Consider the following 24,675-nt stretch of genomic DNA (forward strand, 5'->3'; position numbering starts at 1 on the left):
GGAAGGAGGGCAATAGGGAGTTTGGGCAGGTTGTTGGGGACCATGGGAAGGCCACCAGAGATTATTAGAGGGTTGGGTGAATGGGAGAGTGATTGCTTTGGAGTGTGGGCACGTGGAAGTTGCTAAGGAGTATGAGATCTCTTAGTTTCAGGCATTGTAGTGGGCTCCTTGGGAGAAGAAGTGGAAGGTGCAACTTACTTGGGGCAACTTCTAACCTTCCCTGCCAGCTTCATGGCCTTTACTTGTTGGAAGCTGGCAGGGAAGGTTGCAAATGTCAATCACTGTAACATTGTAATCAAGAGCTGGGCACCTGAAGGTACATTTGCAATCACAGGGATGCTGTGATGGCTGCAACTCTGAGGACGGGTCATACATATATTTTTTCAGCGCCACTGTAATTTTGAATAATTGCTGAATGAGCAGACACAACTCAAGGACTATCTGTGAGGAGGCACACTGGCACACCTATTTAAGATTCATATGTCAAAGTTGCACAGGGCTAACATATTTCAGGAAGAGTTGGCTGAGGCCTGAAGACCTGCATTTTCAGCGAGTTTTGGCAGTCCCTTCTAATCTGATGCTGTACTATTAAACTAAAGTAATTGCGTGTTTTTTGTTTTCATAGTAAAGATGTCTTTATTCCAAAATAATAATGTGTTAGCCAGACAACGACATACAAAACATCTACACAAGACTTTGGTAGGAAATATATCCATAACAGTTTTCTCAAAAATCCTATTGCGAACCCAAAATAACAAGAAAACTTCAAAGAGGGTCTTTTCTGATTTTTTTTTTTAAAAAACCAAGTAGCTTTTATTAAAACCTATTGTACATATAATCCCCCCAGCATTTCTGTTCATTGCTTGTAAAGTTTCTACAGATTTTTTTTTTTAAAAAAAACAACAACAAAGAGGAACAAGAAGATATACCAATGTTAATAAATGGTCAGTGAGGTGTATAAAATTCTTATAGCTACTATATACCTGTGTTTTGGTTCTGAAGTGTGCAAGAGACATGAATTATTGTAAAAAAAAAAATCATCCATACTTTTTTGTTGGTTGCCGTGAAGCCAACATTATATAAGATTTGTAGCAATTCAGAAATATGCATTTTATATCACACTGGGTTTGTTTCTTAACAAAGAAAGCAATCTTAAAAGCTTCAATACAGTTCAAATTAGATATAATTAAATTCTTTTAAATTCAGTGGTACAAGGTAATCTTAATTAAAGTTCATAATTAAAATAAGGGAGTAACTTTAATTGGATTAGATTTATTCTGTTTTTTTCCTTCATTTTCTTCTGATATTTTTAATGTATTATTTTGTGAAAAGTCACAAGCTTAAAGACACAACCCCCTTTGAAACAAATTAGAATATTCTTTTTTTTCAGTATGAACTGGGACGACTACTGATATAAGATGGAAATTATATTCATCTGCAAGCTTTGTCATGCTTTCTGATAGCAATCCTTTGAAAAGCTAGCCAGCCATTCATAATATTATTAGACATTAAAGAAATTAAAGGCAACTGTGTAACCATTCTGTCAGTCAAATATTGTCCCCAGTGAAATACCAATTTTGAATTCCTCTGAAATCAGGCGCAGTGTTTGTACTTAGTTCACTAGAGCCAACACTCTTCTAAGAGAGTCACCAGTATTTAAGACATCATAGCATAAAAGGAACTGTTTGTTGCAGTTAAATTCATCAGGAGTGTACACATTTCATGCATGTTTTGATTGTATGGATGACTAATTTATCATCATAAAACAACAGAACCTTTAATAGCTGAAGACTGAGGATCCCAACACAGATAGCAACTTGGAAAAGTGTTTGCTGTTTCAAGATATTTCTGCTCTATACTCACCCATATGCTGGATCTATAGAACTCCTGTGTTTATTCTGTGTCTTGGACTCCAGTGCTTTTGGGTGAGTTACACTAAAAATGACTGACTGTTCAGAATGAAAAAGTGCAATAATTGTAATATAATTTATGAGGGTGCATTTTCTAGTTGAGCCATAGCCTTATCTAGTTTTAGATGGAGAAACTTTGGAAACTTCATAAAAAGGAAAATTGTGCGGTAAAATGGAAGTGGTAAATGAAAGTATATGTACCTGTACATATAAATCTTTGGGGGAAAAGAGCATTGCTAATCTTTGGAAATAAAAATCCTTCCCCAAGGCTACCCTTATGTCCCTAAGATGCCAAGAATTTCTGCTATCTAAAAAGGCCAAGCCACTTAATTCTGTAAATAAATTGACCCAATTCCTGCCTAACATAATCGCGCTTCATGCTTTTAAGTTAAAATTCTCTGGTTTTGGATCTAATTTGTACTGGCGTTTGGCATTTATTAATTCAAGTCATCTTGTTTTTCTTTTGCAAGACATTCACGTAGTTATGTGTTAAATTGCAGACAGACAATCTGATTTTTTTGATGGTGGTCTTTTCAACCATCTGTGTTCACTAGGGATTATGGAAGCTGAAATCTAAAAGTTCAAGTTATATGCCTGTAATAATATTTTATAATACAAATATAGGAGCTTTCATCTTCATTCCCAAGATGTCCCTAAGGAACCTGTCAGTGGTACTGGCATTTATCTAATCTTTCAACTTCATGACATTTTTCAAATAGCTATGCTTTTTCCTTTGCTCTTTGTGAGCACGCTTGAAAATTAGTAACACCGTGTTCCTGCAAAGCAGCTATTTTCTGCACATGCTTTGTTCACTATGACCACTGACACTGTATGAGTAGAAGAATAAAGCAAAAAGATGATGGATGCAGTGACATTTATGTAAAAAGAACAGAAGCCAAATTAAGTTGTTGTGCCACACAGAAGCAAAAGCAAATTCGGAAGCAAACAAAACAAAACTCTCCTTAATTCTTTCTAGACTTGGTGGATAGAATAACGTCAGCTATTCTAGAGCTGGGTTGATTCACCTCTTTTGTGAGTATTTATATTGTTTATTTATACTGGTTAACTCTGAAAAGTCTGCAATTTCCTTTCATCTTTCTGAAATATATTTGCCTAGCTATGTTGCACACAAGGAGAATCCTTAAGGGAGAATATTTTACTGTACCTTATCATCTAGCATATGATTTTGTGAGAGAGTGTGGAAGATATTTTTAAATGCAGCTTACTGGCTAATTGACATATGGTTTACAGATGGAAAATGTGTTCCTCCTTACTTTTCATGTCTGGGCAGCTTATGTTTGCTTTCCTTTCTTAATGGAAACAATCATAAGGTGATTTATTTAATAGGGGTCCAAGCAATTGCATGAAGAAAAAAAGGTATATTGTCAAAGGATTGCTATAAATACCATTTTTACATTGCTGATGGTTAAAGATCAATATGCACCTGTAGTATTATTAAAGTAATTCCTTGGCACAGCTGTATAAACACAGAGGCACTGCTTTGATATTTTGAAAACAGTTTTTCAAATATTTAAGTTTGCAGTATCATTTTTGCATGCATCCCACATATTTACAGGGACTATTTTTATGATTATAGTTTGTTCACACAGATATGTCTATAATTTCAGTGTTATAAGATTTCACAATGACTTCACTAGTTTTATGCGTTAAGGGCTAGCTGGAGCATTAAGGAGCTACTCTCAGCAGATATTTGTAAGGAAGTATTTATAAAATAGATTTCTTGCACCAGCAAGACTAATTAAGCAAACACCACTGCAAAAATGAAGACTAATATACACAATTTATATATTTTCTCTTTTTTTAAAAAAAAAAATCAAACCAAGGTTGATTTTTTACATTTAGCTTAGGAGTGCATTATCCAAAAGACTTCGGTTTGCTAACAAGGATGAACATTGCAGGCTCTTAATTCCTTCTTGTCTTTGCAGCTAGTGAACTGACTGCTTTTGAAACGCTTCTTGACAGTCATAAACCTCTCCTGGATTCCACCCCCACACAGTTTGGTGCATTCTGACCAAGCAGTCCATGGCTTCATTTTACAACCTAAAATAAAAATAACAGACAACCAACACAAGAATCAGTTTAGTGCTTGAATCCTTTGAAATGACTCTTCTCTTCACAAGCGGTGGTTCTATTGCTACTCCTATTTCAAAAATGGAAAGATAAGATCTATAAACCATGAGATTCTACAGATTACTCCAGGGGATGAAGTTTGTATTTGCTGAAAAAGTCCTAATTGGTCTGAATCATCTAACATTTTCATATGGTCTGTTTGTGATTATAGTATCTAATATAGTAATATTCTGAGTCATGTAGTGGATTATTTTGGAACTTAACAGCAGCCTACCTAAGGATATCCTTCTTTCCTTTCCTTTCCTTTCCTTTCCTTTCCTTTCCTTTCCTTTCCTTTCCTTTCCTTTCCTTTCCTTTCCTTTCCTTTCCTTTCCTTTCCTTTCCTTTCCTTTCCACCTTTGGGTCAGTCTTGACCCCTAGGAAGGAAGGAAGGAAGGAAGGAAGGAAGGAAGGAAGGAAGGAAGGAAGGAAGGAAGGATTTCCTTGATTTGGTTATCTATAGTTGTTCAGTGATCTAAACCCAAGCACGATGAAAAACATTAAGGATCATTGAAAGAAGCTGTACCAATAAGAATATAAATCAGTAATGTACTTCTATGTTGCACAGCTCACTTTCTTAATTTAAGGATTGCTCTGTGAGGTTCACTACACTTACCTGGGAATTGCCCGCCGTCTACATCTTCTTTCGCTTGTTCACTCCTCCTTTTCTCCCGAGATTCTTTCCAGCGCCTTTTCTCAATATTGGGGTTTCTCAAGCATTTCCTTATTCGACATTTTTTACGCTGTACAGTTTCTGGGCATGGAGCTCCTCCAAACTGAGGTTCCATTTTGATCATTCTTGTCCTGATCATATGGCCTTTCCCACAAGATTTATTGCATTCAGACCACTGAGACCATTCTGTCAGATCACAGTCAATTGCTAAAGAAGAGAGGATGAAAAAAAATAAGACGCTTAGCCTTAACTTACTTAGGCAGAACAATCTGGTTTGGCAGAGCAATAATTTACTTCTTTTTAATCTCACTATGAAAAAAATGAACATTTAGACTGATGATAACACGGAATGAATTTTAAACAAGCTTACACTGAAAATGCATTTGCAAGACCACCTTTTCACTAAGCTCTGACAGCAGTACATTCACACCATCCTATTAAAAATTATCACCCACCAGAAATTAACTCTGGAGCAGATTTATAGAAAGGATATGGAGGGGAAAATGCAGGAGATTGGAGGAAAAAGACTAGAGTCGGGTGGGGGCAAACCTTGATTCCAATGATTGACAGATGGTGCTCTTTATAAAAATTACTGTGAAAATATGTGTGAAATAACATTCAATTATTCATCAGACTTTTTCAATCTGGAATGGCACCAATTTAGTCATTTTGCATTGCTACTTTAAAATGCTACTTTGTCATGTTCCTGAATTTTTCCATAGAAACTTAATTTGAAGGTAAGGAAAAATGTTTATAATATATAACAGAGTTATGCTAATATGGCATGACTCATTTTAGCAATGATTAGGTCCTTTTGCACACTTTCTTGAAAAAGAGGCCATTTTTTTCTATATATGTACTACCTGGGAAAATGTTAGGAATTGGTTTCTGGCGTGCAAATGGTGCTTTACAGCAGTGCTTTTCAATCCATGGTACGTGTACCACTGGTGGTACTTCAGTACCTGGCAGGTAGTACGCATACGATGGGTTGAAAAGCACTGTAAAAAAAGTGTGAAAGTGTAGTGGGGGGATGAGCTAAAGGGGCGGCAGCGCTGCACAGGCCTGTGGGAGAGTCAGCTGAAACTGCGGTGTTGCTGATCAACGCATGGCTCCAGCTGATTGGTACTTCTGGTAGCAGCCAGGGGAAGAGGAATCAGCTGAAGTTGCACCGAAGAGAAAAGGAGGGGGGGAGAGAGGAAAGGATATAAAAGGAGGCAATTTTGGCGGGAAAGGGAGAGAAAAAAAGACGGGGAAAGAGAAGAGATGGAGAAAGAGAGATGGAGAAGCGCACAGCCTGGGAGAGAGGAGTCAGGTGGAGTTGCACCGAACAGAAGAAGAGGAAGAGGGTGGGGAGGAGAGGATATAAAAGGAGGAGGTTTTGGAGGGAAAGGGAAAGATATAAAAGATAACTGGGAAAGAGAAGGGAAGGAGAAAGAGAGACAGAGAAGAGGAGAGGCTTCTTTGAGACAAGCAGAGGGAGAGAAAGGGATAGAACAGTGCAAAGATTAATTTCAGAGAAACAGGCACAAGTTTCCCATTAAAAGTGTGGTAAGTCCCCGTAAGATTAGCTAAAATGTGTTTCAATGTCTCCTCAAAATGTTGGAAATGTAATCTGACAATTGGAACATACTATCATATGTGGTGGGAGTGCACGCGAGCTCGTGATTTTTGGAATAGGATCAAAGAATGGTTGGAAGAAATATTAGAGTGAGCGATAGAGCCAAAACCAGAACTTTTCCTATTAGGTATAACCACACAAAAGTACGACAAAGGCGTACTTTATTTAATGTTACACATTCTAACACAGAGGTTCTCAACCTGTGGGTCGTGACCCCATTTGGGGTCGAACGACCATTTTACGGGGGTCGCCAAACAATGCAATCTGCCATTTTTTTCCCTCAGGGGGCAGCGCCGCGCATGCGCGGCGCGTCCTTATGACTGGGGTCACCATATAAAAAGGTTGAGAACCACTGTTCTAACGGCTTCCAGACTGGTTTTTGCTCAAAATTGGAGGAATAAAGGAATTCCAACGGTAGAAGAGATCCTGTATAAAATCCTTTCATGTGCTGAGATGGACAGGGTTACAATGATTATGAAGGACAAGACAGAACTTGAATATTTCGAAATCTGGGACAAATTTTACCGTTGGTATGAATTAAGAAGAACTGCTCGGATTTCAAGTTAATGATAGGATTGAAATATATATATAACTGTACATATAATTGTATATTTAATTGTATTACATAGAAGGATGAGGCTTCTATGTATTACATAGAAGGATGAGGTTAAGAATGATGTATTAAGTTTTTGTACCATGAGAAACAAACTATTAGGAATACTTACTCTGGAATGTCATGCTTGTCCATTTTTGTTTTAATTGTATTATAAATAAAAAACATTAAAAAAAAGTGTGGTAAGTGCGTGTACAGATAGTCCTCAACCTACAGCCACAATTGAGCCCAAGTGAGAAATTTGTTAAATGGGTTTTGTCCCATTTTACAACTTTTCTTGCCACATTTCTTAAGTGAATCATTCCAGTTGTTAAATTAGTAACCTGGTTGTTAAGTGAATCTGGTTTCCCCATTGACTTTGCTTGTCAGAAGGTTGCAAAAGGGGATCACATGACCCTGGGACACTGCGACCGTCATAAATATGAATCAGTTGCCAAGCATCCGAATGTAAATCACATGACCCTGGGGAATGCTGCAATGGTCATAAGTGTGAAAAAAGTGATTTTTTTCAGTGTTGTTGTAACAGTCACTAAGCAAACTACCTGTACTTTATCACTTTTTTCCTTTTTTTGGGGGGTCAAGTTTTTGACACCTTGCTAGGCGACTGGAACTCGAATATTGCTGTATCCTAAAAGTGGTACAATCTGTGAAAAGGTTGAAAAGCCCTGCTTTACAGTAACAAAACAATGTGTCATGCTTGCCGATACATGGCTATCATATAGGAAGAGTAATGTACATAATACATTTCTGCCTGTCTGTTGTGTGGAATAGAAGGAATAAACCAACCATATACTTACGACACTCTGGCAGCATGCATTTCTCTACTTGTTCTAGTTCTTCATTGCAATCTCCAAGCTCCGCAGCAGATTTTAGCATCCTTTGCCTGGTCCTCATCCCTTTTCCACAAGTGACACTGCAGTCGCTCCATTCAGACCAAGGAGAAAGCAGGCAGGGAATGGTATCTAGTGCAGGTTGGGATGGGAAAGAGGATGAGATCATTCCACTTCAACAGCTAATCTACAAGTGGTGATCAATCTGATGATCAACTGATCCATCCACCCACTCATCACGGGAAAGGATAGCTACTTGATAAAGACTGAAATGAAACTGGATTGAAATGTGTACTGGTCTTCCAGCATCTAATGCAGTGGTTCTCAACCTTTTTAATGCCGCGACCCCCAACCGGTCGTAAGTCGAGGACTACTCAACCAGTTGTAAGTCGAGGACTATTCAACTGGTGCAGCACCATTGGCAGAATGGGACTTTTGGTGGGCTCAACAGGGCAGAGACAGCCTGGACAATTCCTATTGGCTTTTGAAAGCCAATAGAATAAAAGGGAGTAGCACAGCTAAGGAAAAGGGGAAAAAATGGCGGACTGCATTGTTTGGCGACCCCCGTGAAATGGTCGTTCGACCCCAAATGGGGTCCCGACCCGCAGGTTGAGAACCACTGATCTAATGATTCCAGGCTATATTTTGCTGCAGATTGCTGGCAGATCTGCTTTAACAACAAAGTGGGTGCTTTAAGAATTTCTTCAATCTGAGACTGTCACCTCTCATTTCCAATATTCATAATTTATTCCTAAAAGAGACTGGTCTAAGATATTCTTCTTGCAAATCACTCTATCTCATACAATGCTGGATATCTCTGATTAGATTTCCTGATGTATTCTCCTGGGTTGGATCAGTGGTAAAGGGTTGACATTAATAAAGCCTTTTCCCTGGTTTCAATGGCTCCTGTAGGTACTGTTAATTGCTGATTGGAGTGTGGTGGTAATATTTGTCATCCAACAAAGATTAGACATAAAAATATTTGCTCACATGTAACAATCTTCCTTCTCTGTTAATAGAAATGTCACCACTCACTGAAACCCGTCCTGGGGATTATTCCCCCCCCCAGCAAATATGCATACTTATGAACGTGTATAAATATGCATACACATATATTAAAAGGCATACTCCCAGGGGGGGTGGGATGGGGGGTAGAATTAATGGCTATTGATCAAAATTAATTGCCTGTAGAATAAGACTCCCTCTTTCCAAAATTAATTGATGTCCTACCAGGATATATGCAGAGACCATTCTGTCTCTTACAAATTACTTTCTTGCACATATTACCCATTCAACCAGAGAAAGAAACTGCATAAAACTGAGCATAACAATCATAAAGCTAGGCTTCTTATGTAAGTAAGTCCTATTGAATTTGATGGCTCTTGTTTCCAATTAAATGTGCCGCCTATCAGTAAGTTGGTCACAGATCTTTTCAGTTCTGGTTATTCCTTGTAAATAATGATGGAAGCTAGGAAACAGATCCTTGAAGGATTGAGCTGAAGTTTTCCTTTAGTTCTCAACAAGAAAACAGTGAATGGGGGCCTTTGTGCTGCAAATGTTCATTCTGTAGCAAGTCTCACTGCACTGAATGTGTGTCTTCTTATTCAGTTAATTAGAATGCTCACTCCAATTCTTCCATCTGCATATTATGAAGGAGTATTTTTCTCATTCAATTGTAATTGGCTATAAGTGGGAACCCTTTCTATCTAGCTGCTGCACCAAGGATTCTCATTTTCCTGAAACCTCATCCATATGAAAAGCCTTCATGGGTAAAAGAAACTCTCCAGTGCATACATTATGGATGATGAGAGGCAAGCAGGGAATTTCAGCCTTCCTCCTTCACGTGATGGCAGTGGCTTGTTCTCTACTCCAGCCATTTGCTTTCATTATTTGCACCTCACGCACAGATTCCTACTTTCACAATGGCATCTTCCTCCACCACCAAATTTGCAGTGAGTATATAAGCTTTGACCCCTAGATTGTAGGCAATTAATTAGTCAATCTTGAGCCCAGTCAGGATTGAACTGTGGTGGTGCAGTAGTTAGAATGCAGTATTTGCAGGCAAACTCTGCCGGCACTCTGGAGTTCGATCCTGATAGGGCTCCAGTCTTCTGCCCTTCTGAGGCTGGTAAAATGAGGACCCAGATTGTTGGGGGCAATATGTTGATGTTGTAAACCACTTGGAGAGTGCTGTAAAGCACAATGGGGTGGTATATAAGCCTAAATGCTATTGCTATTTCTAAAATTTACTCATTGTCCCTTCAGGTAACATTTTCTTCCTTTTTGTGACTAAATACACACTTTTGGAAAAAAGGTTTGTACTGAAGGACTTCTTGGAATACATAAATTAATCTCCCTCCTTCAGCATGATGATCTTGATGGAGTTCATGGCCCTGATGCTTTTTTTTTTTTTTTAAGAAGAGAAAATGATGGTGAGGGAACTGGCACTTGCCTCTGACATTATATTTTTTCCCCTCAACAACAAGTTATATTTACAATAACATGTATGTATGAAAATGTTATGTTATGATCTTACTCTGCTAAGAAAAGCAAATCGGGAGTGTGTATATGCGACTGCATAATGTGTGGTGTAGGGATGTACATATATGTGGGTTGTGTATGTGTACAAAAAGTAGCATATTTAAATAAAACTGAAAAAAAAACAGGAAAGCACTTCTCACTTCTCGTTGTCTTAAAAGCTACAGGGCTTATGATTTGCTAGAATATTCTGACGTCAACTATTTAGGCTGATTGCTCCCTTGCATCTTGCGGTCAATACAATTGTACACTTTTATATGCTTTTGGTTTGAAATGGCTACTTCGTTATGGAAAATTTTTAGAAGTCTACATTGTGAAGAAACCTATTAGAAAGTATACAAATGATGAACTGTGTTACTTGTTGCATGTATCATTTGCACATAGCATTGTTCATTTTATATAAACACATGATGTGTGCACAAGAACGTTAACATGGTTGCTAAATTGACCAGTTACTTACGGCATTCGGGATTCATGCATTTCTCAGCTTCTGTGGTTTCTGCTTTGCACATGGATCCATCTGCCGGGGTCATCTTGATCATTCTGTGTCTCTTCTTCATTCCCATCCCACAGCTGGCACTGCATTCATCCCATTCTCCCCATTCGGTTACCAGGCAACTGCTAGGAGCTGTCCATAATATATTAGCAAAAGATCAGTCTAGTGGCACTTATTTAACACAGGATTCACATTCTGCTTTTAGGTTGATTAAGTGTGGCAGGATGCATCAAATACTTACAACATTCTTCATTTACAATGCATTTCTCAGTTTCCTCTGTAGGCACTTTGCACATGGAGCCATCCTCCGGGAACTGCTTCACATATCGCTCTCTCGATCGCATTCCCATGCCACAAGATACACTACAAGGGGACCATGTTATCCACTCTGACATCATGCATGTAGAGCCATCTAAAAAGCAACAATAGATAGTTTCCATTTATTCCCAAACCTCACCTACATTTGATCAACAAAATGTTGATTCTCATGTCCAAAGTCTTCTCACCTACCTTCATCACTACAGCCTGGACCCATACAAGGCTGGAAGTCCTGAGTTTCTGGACAAGGCACGCTGAGGTCAAGCTGGGCTTTGAGCATTCTCTGCCTCATCCGTTTGCCCTTTTCACATGTGGAAGAGCTACAGGCTGACCAGGGAGACCAATTCGAATAGATGCAAGTTTCAGGAGTATCATCTGAAAACAATGACAAATATTATATATATATATATATATATGTGTGTGTGTGTGTGTGTGTGTGTGTGTGTGTGTGTGTGTGTGTATATATATATATAAAACAGCTGTTTATTGTTGAAACAACAAAAACAATAAAAACAACTATTTACAAACCTAAAATAACCTTAGCTTTCGCTGGTCCACTGCCAGTGTTATCAGAGTGAGTGTTTGGTGTCATCACTCTGATGACGCTGGCAGTGGACCAGTGAAAGCTAAGGTTATTTTAGATTTGTAAATAGTTGTTTTTATTGTTTTTGTTGTTTCAACAATAAACAGCTGTTTTATATTCATCCCAGAGTTCGAGGATTTGATACTATTGTACAGATATGCCTGGGATTCGTATTTTTATAATTATTAGGTATATATATATATATATATATGTGTGTGTGTGTGTGTGTGTGTGTGTGTGTGTGTGTGTGTGTGTGTATGTGTATATGTATATATATATATATGTTTTCTGAGGTTTTCGCAGGTGTTTGTATGTAGGTCTTTGGTTGTTCGGGTTTTCTCCCGCATAATATATATATGTATGTATGTATGTATGTATGTATGCATGTATATGTATGTATGCATGTTTGTAAATGTATGTATGTATGTATGTGTGAATGATATATGTGTGGTGTAAAGATCACCACACAGTAGAGGTATACATATACGTATATGTATACGGTAAATGCCGGCGTACAAGGCGACCCGGTGTATAAGACGACCCCCGTCTGTATAGCCGGGCTGCATTCCTAGAACGTATTTCCGGTGTATAAGACGACTCGGCGTATAAGACGACCCCCGTCTTTGGCGCCGATTTCAGCACTCGCGGAAGTCGTCTTATACGCTGGCATTTACGGTACAATACGGAGACATAATAGATTTCATAGTTTAATTGTACACTGTGATCACACACACACACACACACACATACATAAATCTGATTACTGTACAATTAAGCTATGAAATCTACTGTCCACATTTAATAGGCTGGACAACAAATTAGGTTTTGACTTATTGTTGACCTTGCATGCCTTGTGCTTACTTTGTTTTTCACAACTCTTTTCTTAATGATGCTATGTTGCTTACCTAAAATCTTTACTTGCACTCTTTTGTATGCATATGAACATTTTCAGTTCAAAAGTATTGACCGTGTTTAAACCCAATTAGAATAATCCTGCCAAACAATTAAACTTAGCTTTTTAAAGATTACTTCTCTACTCAATATAATTTAATGGACACACTAGGTACTGTACCGGAGACTTTCTGCCTGCAGAAGAGGTACTCTACTCTAGCCTTACTTTTGCCCTTCCTAGAGCAGTCTCCAGTTGACTGCTAGATGTATAAATATATTTTTTAACAAACTAAAGTTTGAAAGAAAGATTGGAATGGAAAACTAAAAAGATATGAGGGATGGTGCCTACAGAGGGAGAGCTGGGATGATGGACTACAGTGAAGCAGCAGTTTCCCAGAAAGAAGGGAGCATATTCCAAGAAGGAGGAGTGGGAACAAGAAGCAGCACAGCTTGGAGCTGGGTAGGAGACAGAGGAAGAGGGTTAGGATAGCTAGAATCTCCCAGGGTATATATGTTGGGTTGAAAGCAATAAGGGTTCAATTTGGCAAAATTCTATTTATTGAGGGTGGAGGTTCATTTTCTAAGCTTGTGTGGTCAGTAGGTCTTGTGATGGGTCTTGTGATGGGTCAGGTATGGGTCACATCAAATAAGGGTCATACATGGGCCTTATGATGGGGAATCACATCAGATGAGGGTCATTGGGAGATGAAGTTCTGGTTGGGGGGATTGCCTCACCTGAGGTTGGGGAGGGGGTGACCCTCACCTGACATGACCTCCCCATCACAAAACCTACTGACCATAAGAAGCCCTTATAAGCAGAAGAACACCAACACTGACATCCCCTAAACTCCACTGAAGATGTTACCTAACCTGGTAACAAAATGTTTGGAAACCAACCCAACAAGCACAGAGAATGCACCTCCACCCTCATCCTATATCCGAGTTACAGACATTTGTCACCATTGCGTTCTATCTATTGTGTGTAAGCATATAAAGAACTGAACTTTGGTTGGATTGTTCAATGTCGTTCTTGGGCTAAGCCCAATAATAAGTAAGAAAGAGGAGCAGTTAGATAAGGAAAATAGTACAGCTGGGATGAAGATCAACCCAGTGCGAGATAATAAAGTATGTGAGATTCGTCTTCTGCTAAATTAGCATGGTGCCATTTCCAAACTTTCTGCCTGCTGACACTATCACTGTGGGTGTTTATTAAGTAATGATGCAGACTCCAACCATAAATGGCTAAGCAAGTGATTTTTTTTCCCTTCCTATTTTTAATACTGTCCTAATAATGTGGCAAACAGCATGAAATACAGAGCAGCAGCAGCACTGGAGAGTGAAGTGAAACACAAACTCATAAAGGTAGGACATAATTAAAGAGTACCTTCATCTTCTGGAGTTTCTGCAGCAAGATCTGCAACAATGTCGTCGATGCTATCAGGAACGATATTGCACTGTTCCCCCTGCAAAGAAACATTCGCAAAGGGCTGAATTGGCAGAGGAAAGAATGCAGTGCTGGGCACTGGCCTGGAAAATCAATTGCCAGAAGTTATTCAAATGGCATCTACAAGCATTCATGCTTATAAAGCCTGCAGCTGTCATCAGGCCCATGGAAAACGCAGATCCTAAAGAAAATCCTATGAGGGTATTGCGTTTCTAATTGGCAAGAGAAGGTTTTATTCCCTTGCAAAACAAGCTAAGATGCAAACAGCATTTTGTTGAAAAAAAAAGTGCCGGGGGAGGACTGGGGAGGTGGGGAGAGATAATGTCACATCTAAAAGCTTGTTGTTGCTAGAAAGTAACGTTTAAGGAGAAGTGGCTAGGGGGCCCACTTGTTTTCTATCATGCCTAGGGAGCCCTAAAATTCTGCATATAACTAATGAAGGAATATGCTCCAGATTTCTGCTGCAAGTAAGATCTGTCTGTGACACATAGCATCATTATACCATTAACTTGCTAGAAAATGTTCTTATTAAGTAATGAGCCTTGATCTTGCTTTACAGGGCTTTTTTCTTTCCTTTTTGAATGCTATGCTGCAGAATCTTTTCCAGCCTCAGAGCTGGAGTTAGCTTTTGATGAAGTACAATCAAGGCAGGAACTAAATTTAATTTAATTTCACTTATCCTTAAATTTAATTAAAATGAAATAAAATGAATTTGATTAGTCTTGCTTTTCAGAAGTTCACCTTTGCTATCTTGGTAAAATTCCACTTTGGAAACAACTTCTGCAGCTCTGAGGAACTCTCCTCTTGTGCTTCTGAGGGCCTTAAACTTTTGATTTGTGCTTCTTTGCATTCCTTGGGGTTTGAGTGGAAAGGAAGCGAATTCCTCAGCCAGCACTGAGGAAGAACTGGCTGAGGAATTCTGGAAGTTGAAGTCCACGAGTAGTATGGTTGCCAAGATTGGAGACACCTGCTCTAAGGAATGAGGTCCCTTACATCTCTACTGACCCAGCATGCACAGCCAGTTAACTCCACTCCCATTATGAAAACAAGTTGAACTACATTTGTCATTTTATTACCAGATTTCAGGTTTCTTGCTATTTCATCCCACTCTATGCTCAAATATTCCATATCAGTTGCTAAGTGAACTTTCATACTAATACCTTTCGTGCAATCCTCTCAATGACAACTCTGGCTACTGATTTAATGGAACCTCCTTCAGGGTCATAAAAAGGACTTTGGGGGTGGTCTAGACTTGTGAGCGGTCTTATCTTCTCCTGAGGTACTGTTGGCTTGTTGGAGGACTGCAGTCAAAAAAGAAGCATAGGCAGACATAGAAGAAACACAACAATGAAAAATATAGTATACAAAAAATTTGCAGGTAAACTTTCATGAACGTTGTTTGGACCCAGAGTTTACACACCTCCCCACCCTCACACAGAAAGAGAGGGAGAGGGAGAGAGAGAAGTTGGCAAATGGAAAAAATGGGATAACTTAAATATGCATGACTAACTTAATGCTCAATGATTTCAATGTAATCTAATATATATTACGCTATCATAATTAATGGAATTACATTGATTAACACATTGATATTAACATGCTATAAAGAATAGGCTGAGAAAAGAGAAGCTAGATTTTCATCCTCTCTTATTTTTGATGAGTCAATCCTATGATTTAATTTCTACAGTCAGAGTTTGTGAGAAATTTTTCAGCTCAGAAGAATGGCTGCCGTGATGAGTCTCTCTCAACCACTGCATCTCACTGGCAAGGCATATCCATGTATCCATGCAGACGAGGCAGTTTCTAGTCACTGCCAACAAACAGAGCTTAGAATCTCATAACAAAGTTTTCCTTGGAACTCAGCTGGGGTTAGCAATGAAGTTAAATATCATCAGAGAAGATTTTGGGAAGGAAAAACCTGTAAAGAGAGGTAATGACTGGCAGCTAAGATGGCTGAAATACACAGCAACTGGCTCTGAACCTGATTCCAGTAAAATCCAATATGGATTGGTAAATTTGATTTGGATTATTTTGTGGACAAGTGGGGCCCTACCTGAAGAACTGTGCTGAAATGTGTCGTAGGATCTTTCTATTCATTGCAGAAAGCTATCAATGACCTTGAAAATAACAGAAGTTAATAAGATCAAAGTTATTGAGAACAAAGATCCAAAAAAGTCAGCAAACAATGAGCCTGCCAATCGGATTAATGTAGAAATGCTGGCCAGTGTATAAGGGTTTTTTTTTTTTTTTCACAGAGATCAGTGTATATATAATTTTTATTTTTTTCTATTCAATTGTGTCTGATTCTCAGAAATTGCTTGGACAAGTTCCTGCAGTTTTCTTGGCAAGATTTTTCAGAAGTGATTTGCCATTGCCTCCTTCTTAGGGCTGAGAGAAAGTGATTGGCCTGAGGTCACCCAACTGGCTTAGTACCTGAGCAGGGACTAAAGATCACAGTCTCCTGGTTTCTAGCCTGATGCCTTAACTACTACCCCAGTGTTTGCTGTTTGCATATGTTCAGTGAACAGATATGTTGAACTTACTATAGGTCCATAAGATGCATATATTTATAGGCATAGACTGACTGAATCAGAAAGCTAGACTTTGAAGAGAAAAAAAAAACATTCTTGAAACAATACTCTAAGAGACAGGGTGCTGATGATAGTAATGGTGTGGATTTACCAATTTTGATGGGTGACACATTTAGAGAGGCCCAAAGCCAGAGAAGTAAAACTGCTGATAAAGCTTGGCTGAAATTGCTTCATGCTGTCTTTAACTGAATAAGAGGATTTATAAAAAGGACAGCTCTATGTCCCTATCTTTTAAAATCAGACCCCCCCCCCCTGAACCATATACATATCCCATCACAGCTGTCTGTATTCCTGCTTTGGCAAATATCCAAGCTAAAAAAGAAATCTACCTCAAAACTGAAGATGTTTTTTCAGAAGATAGTTTTTAATCTATTTACCCCTTTTAATCTAGGGGTAAATAGAATTGCATGACTAATCTTGTTAAGCTTGGATGAGAAATTCCCAAGAAATCCTAGAAAAAGGTAATGGCAAACTTCTGTACTATTATTACCTATAAAATTCCATGGATGTGTCTATGAAGTCATTAAAAGATGAACTTAACCCAAGGGAGACTTTACTTTTAACTTAAGGGTAAATAAAAATTCATGCAACATTCCTATGCTGTTATATTATCATACACCTAATAAGTTAAAACAAAACATCTATATTTAAATGTGTCACTTATAATAAAATAATATAAATAAAAAGGAAATGTTTTCATGTCTAGTGCCCATTGCACAGGATGACACATTCATTAGACATGAGTATTCTTCTCCAGATACCAATTACTTACATAAGATGAAAAGACATAGTTAGCCTGTGAATAAATGAAATATATTCATTTTGTTTTCAACTCTGCTAACGCCATCCAGGAGGCAATAAAACACAAAGACATCGTATTACAGAAAACTAACCAACCAACTAGCAAACAAAGGCTCCAATAAAAATAATTCAATAGCACTTATGTCTGATCAATAAGAAAAAAGACTCTTCATATAATAGAAGCTCCTGGAATTAGCTTAATAGGTCTTACTTTAGAATCACAGAAAATTAAGACAAAAACAACCACATTCCCTAAATCAATTGCGTCTTTTTCTCCAATTTTGGGCAATTTTTTTTAATTCCCTATCTATATAGCAAGGAGAAAATCATACAGGGGTATCCAAATATTCATTTCCTCTATTCTTTTCTCATTAACTGTTTTGATACTCACACAGGAAAATAAATATTGATACAAAAACTAAATATCAGAAAAGATGTACTGAAATCATAGCTTCTATGATTTTTGTGTGCAGGTATTCATAAGCAATTTCAAATTTACTGAATAATTTCAAGTTGAATGATTGAAAGACCAAAAAAAGTTCTCATGCTGTGTATATTTATTACCAATTTTGCTTATTCTATCTTTCAGTTTGAAAATAAAGAAGTAAAGTTCAAATGGAATGGCAGTGGCTTTCATTTGCTAAGCCAACTTCAGCTTCTACCTTCTCTTGGGATTTTTATTTTCCTTTGTGGCGATGAAGAACAAGGAAGATGCTATGAATGATACATATTTTCAAGGTGCTACTAAAGACAAAGCACTTTCAGTCCTGTAAAAATGCAGATTTTTCAGATGCATTTTAATGGCTCAGCGTAGTTTAATCTTAACTAAACAGGAGGTACAGGTATCTACTTATTATTTCTAGGCACCATTTACTAGCTTTTTTTCATCAAAGCTATCTTGCCCAAAAGTCTTCTCAGTCTTAATTGGTAGGACTAGTTTATAGATTTTATTGTTTATATAGGCACAACAGTATTTGGGGATGGGTGGGAGAGATCAAAATAGATAAGATGGAGATGAAGTTCCATGAACATGGACATTAACCTCCCACTTAAATTACCGTAATGCACACTGCATGGGGCTGTCCTTGAAGAAAATGTGGAAAATTCAACTGGTACAAAATGTGCTTGTACAAGTAATAAATGGTGCTGGCTATATGCCACATGTAATACCACTACTCTGTGGGCTGCACTGTCTGCGGGTGTGTTTCTGAGTGCAATTTAAGGTGCTGGTTAAACATGGCCTTTAAACATGGCTTAGGACTGGGTTACCTGAGAGACCATCTTTTTCGAAGCGTCTCTACCCATACAATAACCCTGTATGGTAAATTGGGCTGAAAGTCACTAAGTGAGTTGCTGTGACTATAGATGGAATGGAAATTGGCTCACTCTGGTGCCAGTCAAATACATTATCCACCGTACCTTATCCCTTGCCCATTCTGTTTCATTTTTCAACTGTTAAGCAGTCTTATAAAAAAAGTGTTTCTTCAGTATATCTTACATTAGCTATTTCCCCCCTCACTAATGCCATTAAGGCAGCAAACAGATGCGGTGGAAGTGTCACTTGCAATTTGTCCCTATGGCTAAATGAATGACTAGTGTGTTGGTTTGTTGAAGTGTAGGAACTTCACTTTCAAGTCCAGATCATTTGGCTTTGGAGAGTGACTGTCACTGGATCCTGTATTATCAGAATTTAATTTCAGCTGCATATCTGTGATGCAGTGATGAGGCAGGTTCCCAGGAGGGAGGGGGTGCATTCCAGAGGAATAAGAGGCAATTCAGCCCAGATATTATGTATGAGAAACAGAGAGTGAAGACAGTCCCTCCCTAATAGTTCACAAAATATATTGTAGATGAGGACATTAGAGTCTTCAGTCTGACAAGACTTTGTCTATAAGTATGAAACAATAAAGAACTCATCTTGGAATAATTATCATGTGTTATTCTTACTTTTGGGCCTGACCTAGTTGAATGTTTCATGTTCTTCAGTGATTGGTAGCATTTTTATTTATTTCTTCAATTATTTAAAAAAGTGCGTTATTGCAAATGCTTATTTAATTATAAGCCTATTTAAGGCAGTTCAATTCTGTTAGTTCACAGGGGACTGCTAAATGCTAATCAATCATAATTGAAAGAAACTAAGAAATATAATCAGTAAATTTTTAGTTCAATGGGTGCCCTGCTGCAAAGAAACTTATCCCAAAGGATCAGGCCAGGAAACTCAGTCATAGTATCTTCCTTTTAGTGGAAGTTGTCAATGCAAGAAAATACTTTTCCTCTGTTCAGAAAGCTTCAAATGCCACCACGCTTGTATAGTGTACGACACGGTATGGAAAGGAAAGACAGGAAAATGCTTCCGTTTATTAATTTTTAAGTGAATTTTTGAATTTATTCATCCTTATTATTTTTGACCACTTTCAAAGCTTAACAACAAATGTTATTGTAGTTAACAAGCAGTCTTAATCTCAATTTCTACTGAGATTTATTACTGACTGAGAGAGGAAGTAAGTAATACATTATAGCACCTTAAATTGGGAACTGTTGACCTAAAGTAAGACATGACTTAATATTACATAGTAAACCCTGAGATTAAAAAAAAATGAAATGATGAGAGTGGGAAAAATCCTTCAAATAATATCCAGGAGAAAGGCAATAAAGCACTTGAAAACAATAATTTTGCTAAATAGCAGAAAATGATGGTAGTCAGGAAGTTTGATAAGGTCACACAGAGCAATACAATGACAGAAGAGTAAGATATCAACTTTCCTGTTGTGAACCAGGGAAATCTCTGCATTGTTCCAAAGAAACTCTGAGTAGAAAATGGCATATGGCACTGGTTATCTCAGCATGAATGTTCGTAAATGGGGAGAAAGTATTTTCAGTCTATGCTCATCAGATGGCCTTCAAAATCGCTTGCTTTTGCCAACCGAACATTAGAAACGTATTTGTTTGAACATATTCTTCTGCGCTCTAGCAGATGAAAATAGTTCCTAATTTGGCTAGTTAAGAAAGATAAAGAGGGAAGTAATTATTTTATCATGAGTGGGACACTACAAATGTTACATATATAAAATTTCCCATTCAGATCTGAAATATCTGATGTCTGGAGAGAAGAGTATTTTTTGTTTTTAACTATGTTTTTTTTTAATAGATTGTTGTGAGCTGCCTAGAATCATTGCATGGCATTATGTCAGCGATCTCCTTCCCTTCCTCCTTTTGTCCCCCCCCCAAAAAAACCCACTGTTTCCTCTGTCTGGATAATGCAATAGAGGATGAAGTCCAGATATCCTAGCTTGATTTGTTTTTCTATAATACAGATAACTTTTTGTTTTCTGAAATTCTCCTAAACAACCCCAAAGGAGAAAGTACAGTCTTGAGAGTTCAGTTCAGCAAAGTGTAACTCCATTTGCAATACTTTCAAACAAATTCAATACACATATTGTATTGCTTGAATAAGCTACATTTTCAATCTCATTCACCAAACATACCTTTATTAACCAATTATTCTGTACTGTATATAAGTCATGAGTTTATCAATAAAATCAAGTCATTTTATAGTTCAACAAATAGATTTATATCTGAAATACACATTCAATTCTCCCAACATGTGCGTTTTTACTTTCTATATAAAAAAGAATTTTGTATTTCTATTCCTAGATATATTACATCTTGTTCCTTAAGCATACACAGTGACAGCAAGGCATTCTGGATGTTAGAAGTAGTTATTGTCTATTGATCTACAGTCAGCAGAATTTATTGACTTTTCAGAATTCACTGCAGTGTGAAGTTGGACCAAGGAGATGGACCAAATAAAGGTAGTCCTCAATTTACAACAGTTCATTTAGTGACCGTTCAAAGTTAAAAAAAAAACCTATGATCATTGTGGTCAAAATTCAGATGCTTGGCAACTGGTTCTTGGATGAGAAGTGAAACATCTTCAAAGGAAAACAAGAACGTCCAGTTGCCTCATGGAAAAGCATCTTTGGGATATCCCTTACACCTGTTGCAAACATCAACCTGTTTCCTTGATGGAACGATGAAAATACTAGTAGTCAAACTTAAATAAAAAAGTCTCTTCAAGAAAGGTCAGGGTCATACATAAAGCTAATAAGAAATATATACACATGCTGATATCCAAAGAAAGCTCTTAATGAAGGTCAGCAGAATGATTTTGGGTCCTATATGATATCTAATTCTGGGAACTATTTAATAAATCGGAAAAGAAAAAGCTTGACAGGGTTCAGAGGAAAGGCACCAGAATGTTATACAGTTTGGAGGCTAAGCTCTATGTGGAATGGTTAAAAGAGAAGACAGAGATATGATAACTGTATATACTAACAAGGCTGACATGTTTCTGTTGAAAGTAAGAGTAGGACAAGAATCGAATTAAAAGAAAGAAGATTCTGACTGAATATTAAGAGGAATTTCTTCAAGGTGAAGAACTGCTAAGTAGTGGGAAAGTCTGTAGAACTGTAGTGGGATCGCTTCCCCTGGAGGTCTTCAAAGAAGGACCAGAGGGCCATTATTTAGAGATAGCTTCTTGATGCATGCACGGGCAAACACTCCTATTCCATGTTCATGATACAAAGCCCAAAATATATAGAGAGAGGTTCAAAGGCAACAAGAGGAGAGGCAGAATAACAGTAGAGACAAGTGGAAAAAAGTTGCAAATAATAGATGTTATCCTAAGACAACATCACTAAATTTGTGTCAAGGTTTTAGCCTTGGTAAGCATTTGGGATATACTATTATATCCTTTAAGCAGTCCTGATTTAGTCTATTAGCTTTACTGAAGTTTAGACTCAAATGAACATTCAAAATGGAAAAGTCTAAAACTGAAGGGGAAGAGTGGGCAGGAAAGAAAAGGACAGTTGTATTCCCATTCCTCCTACTGAATTTGCAGCCCTCACTAAGTGGGATGAATGCATATTTTTAACCTTAGATGAAATTCAAGGCAGCTTTAATAACAGTTTTCAGTTAATATCATTGCAAAAGCTTATACTTATAACATCATTAATCTCTCATGATAATATCTAATGTCAGCAAGAAGTTGAATAGGTCTTAACCTATAATTTATGCCATTTTTTTAAAAAAAACCTAGCACCTAGGTTATCTTTCTTGAAGTATCATTCCAGTAGTATTAATTTGATTGGTTTAGTGTCCCTGAAACTGCTTCAGGAAAATCCTGCTAATTTGCCTTACAGATCCTTCTAGGCAAAAAGTTGGTCATAACTGCATGCATAAAACTATTATATTCCTTTAATTTTATGCATCAAAGCTACAGATAAAAAGACATTTTTCAACCTTGCCAATAAAATCAATGAGTAAGTAGCATAAGATCAATAAACAAAACTCAGTCTGCAATGTTCAGTGTATCAGCTCTCAAAATTATGTTGATTCCCTCCACTTCTAACTAAATGCTTAGGAACAGAAGACATGACATTTTAGCTGTTTATTAGGGATATATGATTCACCCTTCAAGTATGTTTCCTAGAGAACATCTTCCATGAGTTTTTTTATGATTCAGTCATAAAAGCAGCACAGACTTTAGGAAGAGGTAAGTATTCCTGATACCTCATAGGTGACTCCACTGTCAGTGCCAGCATCCCATGGGATCAGATCCTGAATCACCTTCTGTACCCATCCACAGTCCTTAGTGCACAGATCTTCAGCAGAAAGCCCTACATTCCAGTCAGGGCTGGGGCCTAGCATGGTAAGGAAAGACATAAGGTGGCGTGTTCTGTCCACAGAAAATTCAGCAGAGGGAGCTGCTCTCCTAAAAGTAAAGACAAAAAAAAAAGACTAAAGTAAAGATTGCAATTTGAGAAATCACAAGCGTGCCTACAGAATAAAATGAGGATAGGAAAACTCAGACGCAGCTGTAAACTACTGAAGCACTGCTGTGAGAGAATCAAACCTCAATTAACATAGTGGTTCCTATAGAATGCATTTAGGAACTTGGCTTTATAAAACAGATTTAATGTAAGAAAATGTTTTATAGAGCACTATATTTTTTACATTGATGACTTTGTTCAGGCCTTAACAAGAGTCAGGGAAAGGTGTCTGGGATATACTCTCATATCCCTACCTTTCCATTTTGACAGGCAGCTTTAGAAGAGAAGTAATAATTATATATGGCTTAACATATGAGTTACAACTATGTGGTTACGATACTTCACGCATATTTCTTGTGCCTATTGGTGTAAGGCTCCTGATGACACAAATCATAGTGTGGGACGAGTATTCTTGCAGATCTTGAAGGGAGCTTAGAAATGGAGAGCATGTTCCCTTTCATTCTTCCATAAATAACTTTTGGTTAAAAAAAATGACTAGAATGTGAAGCATTTATGTTTAATGAAATGACTTTTACTCCTTTGCTGGATTTCTTTCACAATTTTATTCTGACTTTACTTGCAGATGAACTATAAGAAATTATTATCTAATGCTTACGGCAAAACACTGTTTTAAAATTCAGGCAATGCTGTTGAAGCATTCTTAAGGCATAGCATCTGGATGAACTTATCTGGGCTTCATCTTAAAACAGTGAAGCTGGCAGAATAGTCAAAACAACTGTTAGTTGGATTTTAATGCTCAAGCATGTGTGAGATTTATAGCGAAAGGCAAAAAATGCAGCCAAGCATTGTGCAAATTTCTGCCAAAATAAATTCACGGTGATAAGCAGTAAGCCCTGATTTTTGGGATCTTGCCAAAGATCTCTTTAATGGAGGATATGTTGCCATATGAAACCAATGATGTTCTTTCAATAAATCTACAAAGGTCTTCAGTGATTGACAGACCATTTATCTGAGGATGAGGCATCCGTGCTGTGAACAAAACTAGCGCATTAGAAATTTGCTGCCTGTGCTAAATTATGCACACACAGAGCTTGATGCTACCGAAGCATCCTATTCTTGGCAACCATGTCAGTGACATCTGGCATCTGTTCTACTTTCCAGGAAGCCCAGATGGGTTGTTCCAATCTGACAACAAAAATGAAGGCCAAAAAGATAGGGTTTAAGAATGACCAGAGCTTTACAAACTGTTGCAGCTTTACCATTATATGATATAGGGAGCTTGATGGGCAATTTTCATTTCTCAGGGTGGAGAACTTACGGAAAATAACAAACTTTCCAGGGCTTCTGATGCTGCAACTTCTGGTAAATAATGAGAAATTTTCCAGGCTGTAGTTTCAAACTGATGCCTGCCGTGTCTGCTTACAGCAGTGTTTCCCAAACTTGACAA

General features: G+C 37.7%; 1 protein-coding gene across 1 annotated transcript in view; it reads right to left on the reverse strand.

Moving 5' to 3' along the window:
* Window positions 1-609: 609 nt before the first annotated feature.
* Window positions 610-24,675, reverse strand: part of SPON1 (spondin 1) — a 330,987-nt gene continuing 306,921 nt past the window's right edge. Inside the window, exons 8-16 of the mRNA XM_039352543.1 lie at window positions 23,008-23,209; window positions 15,205-15,345; window positions 13,985-14,063; window positions 11,319-11,501; window positions 11,050-11,220; window positions 10,773-10,940; window positions 7,742-7,906; window positions 4,657-4,920; window positions 610-3,971 (exon numbers count right to left, since the gene is read on the reverse strand). Of these exons, the coding sequence (XP_039208477.1) occupies window positions 3,808-3,971; window positions 4,657-4,920; window positions 7,742-7,906; window positions 10,773-10,940; window positions 11,050-11,220; window positions 11,319-11,501; window positions 13,985-14,063; window positions 15,205-15,345; window positions 23,008-23,209 (1,537 nt within the window). The 3' untranslated portion in view covers window positions 610-3,807. The remainder of the gene's footprint in view (window positions 3,972-4,656; window positions 4,921-7,741; window positions 7,907-10,772; window positions 10,941-11,049; window positions 11,221-11,318; window positions 11,502-13,984; window positions 14,064-15,204; window positions 15,346-23,007; window positions 23,210-24,675) is intronic.

This window comes from Crotalus tigris, unplaced genomic scaffold, assembly GCF_016545835.1.
Source record: "Crotalus tigris isolate CLP2741 ecotype Arizona unplaced genomic scaffold, ASM1654583v1 scf7180000018436.2726382, whole genome shotgun sequence".
Taxonomy (NCBI): domain Eukaryota; kingdom Metazoa; phylum Chordata; class Lepidosauria; order Squamata; family Viperidae; genus Crotalus; species Crotalus tigris.